The sequence below is a fragment of the Perognathus longimembris genome, chromosome 13, assembly GCF_023159225.1.
Source record: "Perognathus longimembris pacificus isolate PPM17 chromosome 13, ASM2315922v1, whole genome shotgun sequence".
In the NCBI taxonomy this organism is placed as follows: Eukaryota; Metazoa; Chordata; class Mammalia; order Rodentia; family Heteromyidae; genus Perognathus; species Perognathus longimembris.
The window spans coordinates 20,752,276-20,764,680 of record NC_063173.1 but is presented as its reverse complement, the minus strand read 5'-3'; the positions used below and the strand labels follow the sequence as shown (position 1 = coordinate 20,764,680).

Genomic DNA, 12,405 nt, shown 5'->3' with positions numbered 1-12,405 from the left:
TTCACATTATATTTTGGTTACATGGAATCAGGAAAGCATTTTAAGCTAGTCTTTTGGGGGATGATGGATTGAGCAAATTACAACTGTAGTCCTATGCTAAAGTACAAACAAACCACTTCCCCAAATAAAGAAAGAAAAATAAACTTGAACTACCAATCAACTTTCTTGTTTTCCTCTACAGACACCCTAACTTCTTCAAAATTTACTTAATACTTGGCATAACATGCAACTGGGAGTTTACTAAAAACACTCCTGGGCCATATTCTCAGATAATGACAAGGTTTGAAATGAGGTCTGGCAAAGCGCATTTCAAGTAAGTTCCTCAAGCTAGTTTGACAAGTCTTTTTCCTACTCTTCTCATCCCAGAGAAAAATGACTGGCTGAGATCTTATCAATATTGTAAGATCTGCTTAAAACAAACAAAAGCAAGCCTTGATATAGTAAGGTACAGTAACAGATACATGGAATCAATCTCAAGGAAGAAGAGCTGTACCTTTTTTGGTTTTTGGTCAGTTGTGAGGCTTGAACTCTGAGCCTGAGTGCTGTCCCTGAGCTTTTTCACTCAAGGCTAGTGCTCTACCACTTTGAGCTACAGCACCACTTCTGGTTTTCTGGGAGTTCATTGGAGATAAGAGTCTCACAAACTCAGATCTTGGCCTCCTGGGCAGCTAGGACTGCAGGTGGTAGCCACTGGCACCCAAAAACTATAGTTTTAAAGATGTCTCCAAAGCTGAGTCTGAGAGTACTGGTTCTAAAAGCATAATTAACACAAAGTTCAACAGCAACTCATCACACACACGTGCGCGCACACACACACACACACACACACACTATGTTCTTATTAGAAATGAGGTTTCTGGGGTGTTACTCCACATGTAGAAGGTCAGAATTTGGCAAGTGCAGCCCATGCATCTGTATTTTAAAACATTTTCCAGTTATTTAATTTTATTTTGAGGATGGAAAGGGGCAGATAGTAGCTGTAATATACTTATTTAAGGCTATGCCAGACTTTTCTAAGACAATACTGAAGACCAGTTCACAAACCAATAAAGAACCAGAGCAATCAGTCAGCACAAAATCACCACCAACAACCAATATATCTATGGAGGATCAGGATTGGGTCCATCAAGGGCCCTTTCTGGCATTTTCAAGTAAATCCTAAGATAATAATACATTCTAGAGTTTGCAAATCAATTTCCTTAATCTTTTCTAATTGTAAATCTTCACTGCTGTTTCCTTTGGAAATCTGCATCCTTATGCATGTTCTGGGCCTTTATAACCCAGACTTACTCCATTTCTAAAATATCAGATGTAATTTCCCCCAAACTATCCATTTCTTTCCTTAGACTATTTTTTTGTCCTCACTATGGTATCCAGTTTCTTGTTACTTCTCTACTCTCAATGATACTACTCCTGTCATACCTCAGGAATACTAGAGCTCATCTGTAACTATTTAAATAACAGTATTACCCTCATTTTTTATTAGTACGATTACCATTCTTGCCATTGTGTATGATGTAGTATAATCTGGACTTGCCCCCAACCCAGCGGTAAAAGTTTGTGGTTTTGTGCCATTTTACCCTGAGGGTTAACTGAACAAATACTTACGAAGTGTAACTGTTCTGAGAGGAAGTAGTATAGACATAACCTCCAGTATTTTAGAATGTCTAACCCAAATCTTTTGTTGCCCTATTGCTATGTAGATGTCAACATCCATTAAAATTGCTTCACAGAAACAGTAATTTTGACATACATCTAGGGCTAGGTCACTGAATATGCATGTTTGAGGAGGAAGAAAGAGAGAGCAACAGTACATATCTATTCCTTTCCCTGTGTTCTTTTCAATAAAACAGGAAATAATGAAAAACACCCACTTAATTGCAGCTTTGCTCATTACTCTAAGGGTATTGACCATTCCCAACATTCTAACAAGTACTGTACTGTGGTCCTTCTAGTAAAGGTTATTTAAGTGATTTTTATTCTAATCCCCCTTAAAGAGCATCTAATTTCCTCTTTTAAGTCAATGAGGCCCATACCACAATTAACTTTTTTCCCCCAGAAACACACTAAGCTTCATATAGCCATGTGAACTCTTCTGTTAAGAAAAAAAATAATGAAAGCTAAAAACATGGGAGGAAAAATCTGTTACACTGACCATTTAGTATTAATTTTAGAAAAAAAAATCAGACTAAAACTACAGACAACCAGGTGTGGTGGCCTATATCCATCATCTCAGTTTTAAATCACTTTCAATGAAATGCAAAATTAAATACAAAATATGAAAAATTCCATTAAAATGTAGAATTAAAATTAGGTTTTTAGTATGAAGTTCAAATATTACATAAATATTTGTACTTACCTTAAATTTTCATTAAATCTTACTGTGGCTGCACAGTGGAATATAATATTGGTAGAATCTATGATGGCCTCTTTATCTTCTTCACTAAGAGCCAGTTTAGGTTGGGTGAGTTCACTGTTGATTGCTATAATTTTCTCTCTAAAATCTGAATTTTCATCTCTCAATCTGTCAAAGAGCTTTCAAAGAAGAAAAGTGTATTTTTAGAATATTGTTTTTCCACTTTCTACCACACATTATCTTCTCCTCTTTTATCTACCAAAAAGACCCATTATGCAAACTTTATATAGAATCTTGAGACTCAGAGACCTCAGGCAATGGTGCCAGGGCCAGTAGTCTGCAGTTCAATATGAACGATAAAGTCTTGAGTAATTATATTACTCCTCAAAACATACAGCAATATAGACATCAGGACAAAGTTTTAAAATGATAACTCAAATCTCTAAATTCCAGACTTCATGTCATACACACTTTGCTTTTATTCCCCAAAGTAAGTCTATAAACATATAACTTTAGTATCTGTCTTCCCGCTAACACTCCTCACTATTTCACTATTAATGTGTCCTTCTTAAATGGAAAAGGATTTAAACTAAACATTTAAGAAAACACTGGAATGGATTTTCCTCAAGTTTATAGAGTCTGATGGTAAAAAGTAAATGAGTGACTGGACAATGAGAATGCTGTGTTATAAGTTATAAAATAAGACTAACACCTAGCAGTTAAACTGGATAGGAGAGATGACTTATCGAGCTTGAGAACACTACATATAGGCTGTTCTTAGAAGAAACATTCAAGCTGAGATCTAGTGACAGAGAGAGGGCCCTGAGATTATATGGTTGGAGGCAACAACACCTGGACTTGACCCATCACTGAATTTGAAGGATAAGTGCAGAAAACTGTGATTCAGTAACAGAGAACCTGGCAAGACAGTCTTCATAAACATTTGTTAAGTGAATAAATTCATTAGCTTGAAAACACTGTAAAAAGTCAGTATAGTTTTGAAGATACAAGTTCAGTCTTAGAAATAGTTGTGATGGTTCGGATAGTGCCTTATGAAACTGCAGGAGACAGGTCTAAGAAGAAGTGATTGACTTTGTAGGTCTGGAATTCTGAGGGGTGAGATTAAGACAGGTCAACATAGATGGTACTAATCACAGAGTAGAAGAGCTCATCCAAATAGCAACAGCAATGAGCACCTAAGATTGAAATTATATACAAAGCTATTTTCAAGGACTGGTAGGGTGCTCAAAGCCTCTAATCCCAGCTTTGTATGGGAGGTAGAGATAAGAGTAGATAGTGGTTTACGGCTAGTCTGGGCAAAAAGTTACTAAGACCTTATCTGAAAAGATCCGGCTAGAGTAGTATATGCCTGTAATTCCAACATCTAGCAAGACAGGTCAGGAGGCTTAAGACTAGATCAGGCAAAAAGTTAAGCAAGACTCCATTTCAACAAATAAGCAGTACATGGTAGAATTGTGTCTTTCTTCCCAGCTAGACAGAAGGTGGAGGTTGGAGGATCTTGGCCCAAGGATGGCTTCCAGAAAATGCAGGAGAGACTATGCCTGAAAAACAAACTGAGTAAAAGGGCTGAAGGTATGGTTCAAATGGCAGAGTGCTTGCCTCGCAAGTGCAAATCTAACTCAAAGGACAATCATTCAACTCACATAAAACAAAGCAGATTTCATAAGCACCTCACTGGACCTAGTAAGAGGAGATGAAGGCCTAGGATAGAAACAGAGTGGGTTCTTTTTATGTACTAGAATTGATCTTAGAGCTTTCTACTACAAGCTTACAGTCAATGAATGTCAGATAAATGTACTCATTTTGAGAGAATTCATCGGCAAACATTTTATAATTTTAAAATAATTTTATTCTAGCTCACTTCCAGTTTTCCTTAGCAACTTTTCTAAAGGTCTGAAATGTGCTATTTTATACAACTTCTTTGTCATCTGTGAAAAGGGAATAATGTCTTCTTTACCCATAATACTCTTATAAGGAGCAATTCCGGTTCTTAGACATTTTCAAACAGTATCAACACATAATTTCACACACAGTACATGGTTCAAAACTACCTAATTATTACCTGAATACTACTTAATTATCCAGCAATAACAAATAACCTACCTCAAATATTCTAAAACCATACTTTAAATATGTTTTTGATCAAAGAGGTTACTAAAACTTATTAGAAAATGTTTCTCATACTTACAAAACCAATTGGTATAAACTAACCGTACAACTCATGGTGGGGGAAGGAACTGGGGAGGAGGGAGATGGGGGAAAAAATGAGGGAGGAAGTAACAAGTTGGATAAGTAATGTACTTGCTTTATGAAACTGTAACCCCTCTGTACTTCACTTTGACAATAAAGAAAAAAAAGAGCAAAGTTACCAGAAAAAAAAATGTTTCTCATCAGAAAAGAAAGCTCTTTTCCTAGTAATTTGTATGTTTACCCAATTTATTGTCATTCTTTAACAATTTAACTACAATGTTTTCCAATAATGACTTTAGGCTATGGAAGAAATAAAACCAAGCTGGTGATGTTTACCATAATGACATGCACAAGCATATGCTTTTGTTCTCCCCTGCAAATGTTACTTTGCCACACTTACCTTGCTACTAAGGATCTCTTCCACTCGCTCTTGGGGTGTCTGTCCAGCTTTCTGCCTCACCAAAACATATACTGAATTCACCTTCGGACAAGACCTCAGTAACTTTTCCAGAAGCACCTTTCCTAGGAAACCAGTAGCTCCTGTGAGGAGGACATTCTTGCCTTCATAGTATTCTGGAATTGAAACCATTCTGACCCTAAGAGAAACATGACAACTTCATATTAGTTAAAGGATTTATGTTCAATCTCACTAAAAAAAAATCTCTTGTTAGTCACATATTTTAAAAGAATGACAAAAACAAAAACTGAATATTAGCAAGAAAGAACTCTCACCTCTAGTTCATTGTAGTACAGTGGCAAAAAAAAAAATGAATTGCAGCTACTATCTTGTTTTTCTCATGGTCACCTCAGACAAGTCACTTTTTCTGGACCAACATTTCTTTGGTACAGTTTGTACTAAATGTCTAAAAATTCCTTCCAACAATGAATGCAAATCTTTATTCAATTTCTGTTTAGCCCTAAACACAATGGAATGGTGTTCTTCTCTTCCCAATGGAGTTTAGAAGAGAATAACCCTGAATGGAAATCAGCAGTAAGACTCAATTGTCTGGCTAGTGTAACGCTGGAGGTGCCATGTTTACCTATGATTATCAGTTGACACTAGAAGAGATAACACCAAGTCTTTTCTCCTACATGTTTATTGGTGACAATAAGTCCAACAGGTATTTTATTTCTCTTTTATAAAAAATAGTCATAATAAATATATAGCATACTTAAGCTTCCAATCCCTCTGAATCCCACTCAACAATAATCCCACTGAATCCCACTGAAACAACAGAAAGGATCCACTAACAAAATGACTAGAAAAAAGAACCATGACAAATGGGGGAAAATGCAGGATTCATGCAGTTGGCCAAAATTTACGTTTGTTAAGAGTATACCCCGTTATATTTATTCAACAGAATATTTGAAAACAAAATGAAGGAACTATTGCTAAATACAGTATGAATGGATCTCACAAAAAGAAAACTGGACCATAGTCTGACTACCTAAAGCCAAAATCTCTTCCACCCAACCTGTGGGAGGAGTTGATGACCCATTATCCAGTTGTTTTTCACCAAAAACTTCATCCTCACTAAATATTTTTAAAACCCAGTTACTAGGAGTTAATGACACATTATTCCAGTTTCTTGGGAAATCCTTTCAGACTCCAATAAAAGTTTGAGGCCTTGAGACACTCAGGACAGCCATTCCTTCTTTAGCTGCCTGCCCACTGTCCCTTCTCAAGTATACAATTTCAGTTTGCTTTGCAGTAGTAAACCTGCTCCTGTTAAATCAAAAACAAAACAAATTAAAAACCAGATAGTTGACTGTATGTCCTGCTCTGCCTGGAACTACATTGGGTTATGGCCAGTATGATGGTAAATGCTTATATTTCCAGCACTCAAACTTAATAAGAATCCTCTTTTCATAAAGTGTCTCACTTTGCATAATAAATTACAAGGTTACTCTAGCTATAAGCTGCTTCAGGTTTAGGACACTTCATGACTTCAAGGTGAAAGCCTATCAAAGTTAAAATGCTAATAACTTCCTATGGGAGATATGAAGACTAATCCTACAATATATGCTAAAACTAGATAGCTATTAATAAAAATTACATTCTAGACTTGTTTTTATATGTAATTTCATGAACATTTCCTTCTTTTTTTTATTGTCAATCATGGAACTCAGGGCCTGGACTCTTTCATTAAGCTTTTTTACTTAAGGCTAGCCCTCTATCATGTAGAACCACAGAGCCACTTCTAGTTTTTGAGTGGTTAATTGGAGATAAGCATCTCATAGGGATTTTCCTGCCCAGTATGGCTTTTAACAGCAATCCTCAGATCTCAGTCTCCTGAGTAGCTAGGATGACAAGCCAGCTTCCTGAGCATTGTCTTGTATGAATTTTTTAAAATAAATATTAAGCACAAATGAGCACAAATATTTCATGAGTAGAATTAGTGTCCTTATAAAAGGGACCCTAAGCCAGGTGCTGGTGGTTTACCCTATAATCCTAGATACTCAGGAGACTGGGATCTGAGAACTATAGTTCAAAGCCAGCCTGGGCAAGAAAGTCCATGAGACTCATATCAAAGTAGCCATCAGAAAACTGAAAGTAGAGCCATGGTTCAAAGTGGTAGAGCACTAACCTTAAGCAAAAAGAGCTCAGACCCTAGGACCCTAGGACCACACCACCACCAAAAAAAAAAAAAAAAAAAAAATCAGTGATAACTTCAGCTGAACAGACCTAGACCAAGCAATATGACAGACAGGTGCTTACACATCATTCATGATACCAACAGCAAATGAGATAAAGCTCTATTGGTGCATCAATCTAATAATCTCATTCATGAATGTATTATCATGCTGCCAGACCACATACAACATACAACAAACATTCAAACTATCAGAATTAGAATAGCCAGAAAGATACAGTCCACACAGAAAACAAATACCTCAGTACTGAAAGATCAGGTTCTGTCAATATATAAACTGCTTCCTGATAAATAAGGTAACCTTAGTAGAAACCAAACTTTCTAGATTACTTAGTGACAAAAGATAAGCCTTAGGGCCGAGCCTAGCAGGCCAGACTAGAATCCAGGCATTCTGGAAGTAACCTTACTTACATGTTTGGTCCTATAACTTCCTCATCTCCAAAATACAGATAATAGATCCATACACCCCTTTCTATCTTACAGCATTCATATGAGAATTAAGTGTTACAAATATACTAAAAAACAAAACCAAGACTAGCCAGGCACTGGTGGCCTGTAATTCTAATGACACAGGAGGCTGAGATCTGAGGGTTGTAGTTGAGATCTGAGGATATTGGTTAGAACCCAGACCAGGCAGAAAAGTCCCTATGAAACTCTTATCTCCAATTAACCACTCAAAATCTGGAAGTGGTGCTGTGGCTCAAAGTAGTAGTATGCTACAGCCTTAAGCAAAATTGCTCAAGGACAGTGACCACGCCCTGAACTCAAACCCCACAACTGGCAAAAAAAAAAAAAAAGTACCCACAAAACTAGGCATTACAATGCCATTCTCATATTCTCTTATATCTGTGATAATATGGTCCTTCAGCAAATGGCATAATCAACAATATTACAAAAACAGTCTGAAACAAAAAAATGTTTCCCTCCTTCTGTCTCTATTTTCCTGTGGAAAGTTTTAATTCTTTCTTAAGAAAGAACCATTTAGATTCAAGAAAAAAATATTATCCAAAAAAGATCAAAGCTATTCTATCTCTGGATTAAGTATTGTAATATTCACAAGCACACATACTGCTACTGGCTAGAAGCCCTCAAATGTTCCTAAGTTAAGAAATCAGAGGCTGGGGATATGGCCTAGTGGCAAGAGTGCTTGCCTCATATACATGAAGCCCTGGGTTTGATTCCTCAGCACCACATACATAGAAAAGGCCAGAAGTGGTACGGTGGCTCAAGTTGGCAGAGTGCTGGCCTTGCGCAAAATGAAGCCAGAGACAGTGCTCAGGTCCTGAGTTCAAGCGCCAGGACTGACAAAAAAAAAAAAAGAAATCAGGCTTTATAGTCTTAGAGCAATTTTAGAGGTAAAACACACACATAAAATCCCTCTAACCTTGGTTGTTCTTAAAACTTGTAAATTATAATACAGAGCAACTAGAGATGTCATAACATTACTAACACAATAGAAATGCATGTAATTATTTAGAAAAACTGACAATATTTAATTTCTTCTTAGGAATACATTCAACCAAGATACAAACATACACAGAGATAAGTGGAAATATCACAATAAAATGTCCCCCATATAAAACACATTGGCACCAAAATTTCAAGGAAGTATTATTGGCAACATCCTAAATGCGAAAAAGTATCAACAACACATCTGCTGTATAACATAAATTCTACACAACAATGAACTTGAAAGAGATCTCAAATATTAGCTAAAGAACCCAGGTATAAAAATATATTTATTTTTATTACAATATTTACTACAGTATTACGCCTCAGACCTCAGTCTCCCGAGTAACAAGGATTATAGGTGTGAGCCACTGGTGCCCAGCGAGAAGCCGATTTTTTGAATGCTCTTTCCTACGTTAAACAGTGCTGTATCTTAATGCCCTTTCCCGGACCTCACCACTATGAGTAGTCTTATAAGAAGCAGTCCAATTTTTACTCCTTTACTACTGTTTATTAATTGAACAAAAGGATTTTACTGATATTTCCATACATTAGCCTAATATACTTTTTTTCCACTGCAAAATTACTTATTTATTAGTATTTGTGAGACATGCGTGTCAGGCAAGCAGTCTACCACTAAGCCACATTCATAGTCCAGAGAATGATTTTATAATTTCAAGTAGGTAATTCCCATGTTTCATTTCAACATACATCAAAATAGTCCCAAAATATAGAAATTGGACTTACTAATAAATATATACTTTTTTTTTTGCCAGTCTTGGGGCTTGAAATCAGGACCTGAGCACTGTCCCTGGCTTCTTTTTGCTCAAGGCTAGCACTCTACCACTTGAGCCACAGTGCCACTTCTGGCCTTTTCTTTTTTTTTTTTTTGGCCAGTCCTGGGCCTTGGACTCAGGGCCTGAGCACTGTCCCTGGCTTGTTTTTGTTCAAGGCTAGCACTCTGCCACTTGAGTCACAGCACCACTTCTGGCCATTTTCTGTGTATGTGGTGCTGGGGACTTGAACCCAGGGCTTCATGTATATGAGGCAAACGCTCTTGCCACTAGGCTATATCCCCAGCCCCTGGCCTTTTCTATATATGTGGTTCTGAGGAGTCAATCCAAGGGCTTCATGTATACGAGGCAAGCACTCTACCACTAGGCCATATTCCCAGCCCCCATTACTAATATTTTAAAAACATGTGAAGTAGCGGGCTGGGGATATAGCCTAGTGGCAAGAGTGCCTGCCTCGGATACACGAGGCCCTAGGTTCGATTCCCCAGCACCACATATACAGAAAACGGCCAGAAGCGGCACTGTGGCTCAGGTGGCGGAGTGCTAGCCTTGAGCGGGAAGAAGCCAGGGACAGTGCTCAGGCCCTGAGTCCAAGGCCCAGGACTGGCCAAAAAAAAAAAAAAAATGTGAAGTAGATATAGATCTATTACTTTCGTAGTTTGCCTTTACCCCCTTTTAAAATAAGTGTGGGTTTTACAAACAGTATTTTTGTAAAACACAACAGACAAAGAACCAGAAGAACCTGAAAGTACAAATTTTTCTCTCAATTGGCCACTCTTCACTACCTCTATTAACAGCTCGCATTCATCCTTACTTAGGAAAAAAATTGACTAATTTATTTTTAAGTGGAAAAAAAAAGACAAAATTGTAGTAAGGGTTCTCCTTCTGCTAATCTTTATTACTAAATGTGTTCTCTTTCTTTATTAGATTAAAAACTTTTAGATTAAAAGCCAGATAGTTACTTACATATAAAAACTATTGATGAATAAGCTTTCTCTTTTTTTGCATTTATTTTTTTTGCATTTCTTTCTTAATGGAGTTTGAAAAAGTTTCCCTCCTTGGAATAATGTTGAGATTGAGATGGGATATACCTCTCTTCCTTTTCCTAAGGGATTGCTTTCTTTACAATGTTTACCATATTCATAAAGCAGTGAAGTGCCCAGAACTACCCAATATACTATTACAGTCAAGTGGAGACTGATAATCTATATTCAGCTTCCTACACTGTAATTTACTACAAACAATAACTGAGAAAGGATCTTTATTTTCCATTTCTATAAATACTGTTTTATTTGATCAGAGGCACATAGTCATTGGGCCAAATCTTTATAACGACTCAGTTTCATGTTTTAGCTACTTTAAATTTATTTAGAGAACCTATGCACTGAATATGAAAGTCTCAAATTGGATATCTAGTCATTCAATCTAGCTTTCTATAAATGTCCACCACCTATAGCCATACCTAAAAGTAGGTTCTATTTAGTTTTCTTTTTATTAATACTGACTCTTCTATGTCTTTAGCATGCACACAAATTCAAAACCAAAGCCCCTTTCATGGAGATTATAAGGTGAACATGAACAAAGAATAAAATATTTTGCCTATCTTATAAACTTTTATTCCAAGGTACTATTATTGTATTTAGCACAGCCATATGCAACGTTGCTGTCACTCATTCTCTAATTCTGCCTATCTCATTCTCCTATACCTCAGCTGGAAAACTACTTGGCAGGAATACTGAAGAAAATTAAACAGTAGAAAATCAAGCTAAATGATCTTTTAATGACCCTTAAGTAAAATAAAAATAACTTTAAAGAGATGATTAAGGCCACAATATTCCAAGCTAGAAGCTGGCAAAGGTTTCTCAAAATGTTTGAATAGTAAATATTCTTAATCTTGTGGGCCATTTCTCAGTACCAACTTCTCAACTCTTACTATTATAAAAGCAATTGCTGTGGTTCCAAAATGTTTGGCCCCACCAAACTCCTGCTGAAGTTAAATCACTATTGTCAGTTATTAATCTATTACACTCAGAGGTAGGGACTTCAGGAACTTATTAGGATGACAGTCATCAAGAGAGAAGACCCCACGATGAAGACAGATATTGGAGGATATGAAATACACATACACTCTCTGTCTCTTGTTATGTGATGGCCTGCAGTGCATCACTTTGAGACTCTGCCTAAAGAAGGCCATCACCAGATGCAATCCCTTGAACCTTTAGAACTAGGAGATAAATAGTTCCTTTATGAAGTCACCCAGCATGAAGTATTTTATTATAGTAACACAAAATAGTCTAACATAGGAGCCACAGAAAACAAATGGGTATGGCTATGTTCCAAGAAAACTTTAAATACAGGAAGCCAGTTTGCAGGACACAGTTTGCCAATTCCATTCTCAATAATGATTTCCAATATTCTGTATTCAGAAACATAACCTATAGATGAGAAAAGCATCAATGGAAAAGCAGCGCAGTCTAAAAATACATTGTGATTTCACTACTACTGTTCTTACAAGACAGTACACAGAAAAATTACCATGTGACAACAACAGCAATGATTGTTCCCAGCTACAATGCTGAAAACAAAGATTGACCTGGCTGGGCACCAGTGGCTCATGCCTGTAATCCTAGAGACTCAGGAGACGTGATACCTGAGGATCCTGGTTCAAAGCCAGCCTGAACAGGAAAGTATGTGAGATTCTTATCTCCAGTTAATCATAGGAAAACCAGAAGTAGGACTGTGGCTCTAAGTAGCAGAATGCTAGCCCTGAGCAAAAAAAGGCTCAGGAACAGTGCCTTGGACCTGAGTTCAAACCCCACAACCAACCAAAAAAGAGAAAAAAAGACTGACAGGAAAAAAGGCACAGGAAGCAAACAAGGACAATGTCCCTATCAATATCAGAGGCCATTGACATGTTGATTTCTACCATCCACAGCCTTGA

General features: G+C 37.0%; 1 protein-coding gene across 4 annotated transcripts in view; it reads right to left on the bottom strand.

Moving 5' to 3' along the window:
• Far1 (fatty acyl-CoA reductase 1) overlaps positions 1–12,405 on the bottom strand; it is a 51,901-nt gene that overhangs the window by 25,301 nt on the left and 14,195 nt on the right. For 3 of the 4 annotated variants that reach the window (XM_048361657.1, XM_048361658.1, XM_048361660.1), the window contains 2 exons: positions 4,968–5,163; positions 2,360–2,535 (listed from right to left, as the gene is read on the bottom strand). In XM_048361657.1, coding sequence (XP_048217614.1) covers positions 2,360–2,535; positions 4,968–5,156 — 365 coding nt within the window. In that variant the 5' untranslated portion in view covers positions 5,157–5,163. Of the gene's footprint in view, positions 1–2,359; positions 2,536–4,967; positions 5,164–7,155; positions 7,207–12,405 lie in introns of all 4 variants that reach the window. The other variant, XM_048361659.1, reaches the window with a different exon arrangement.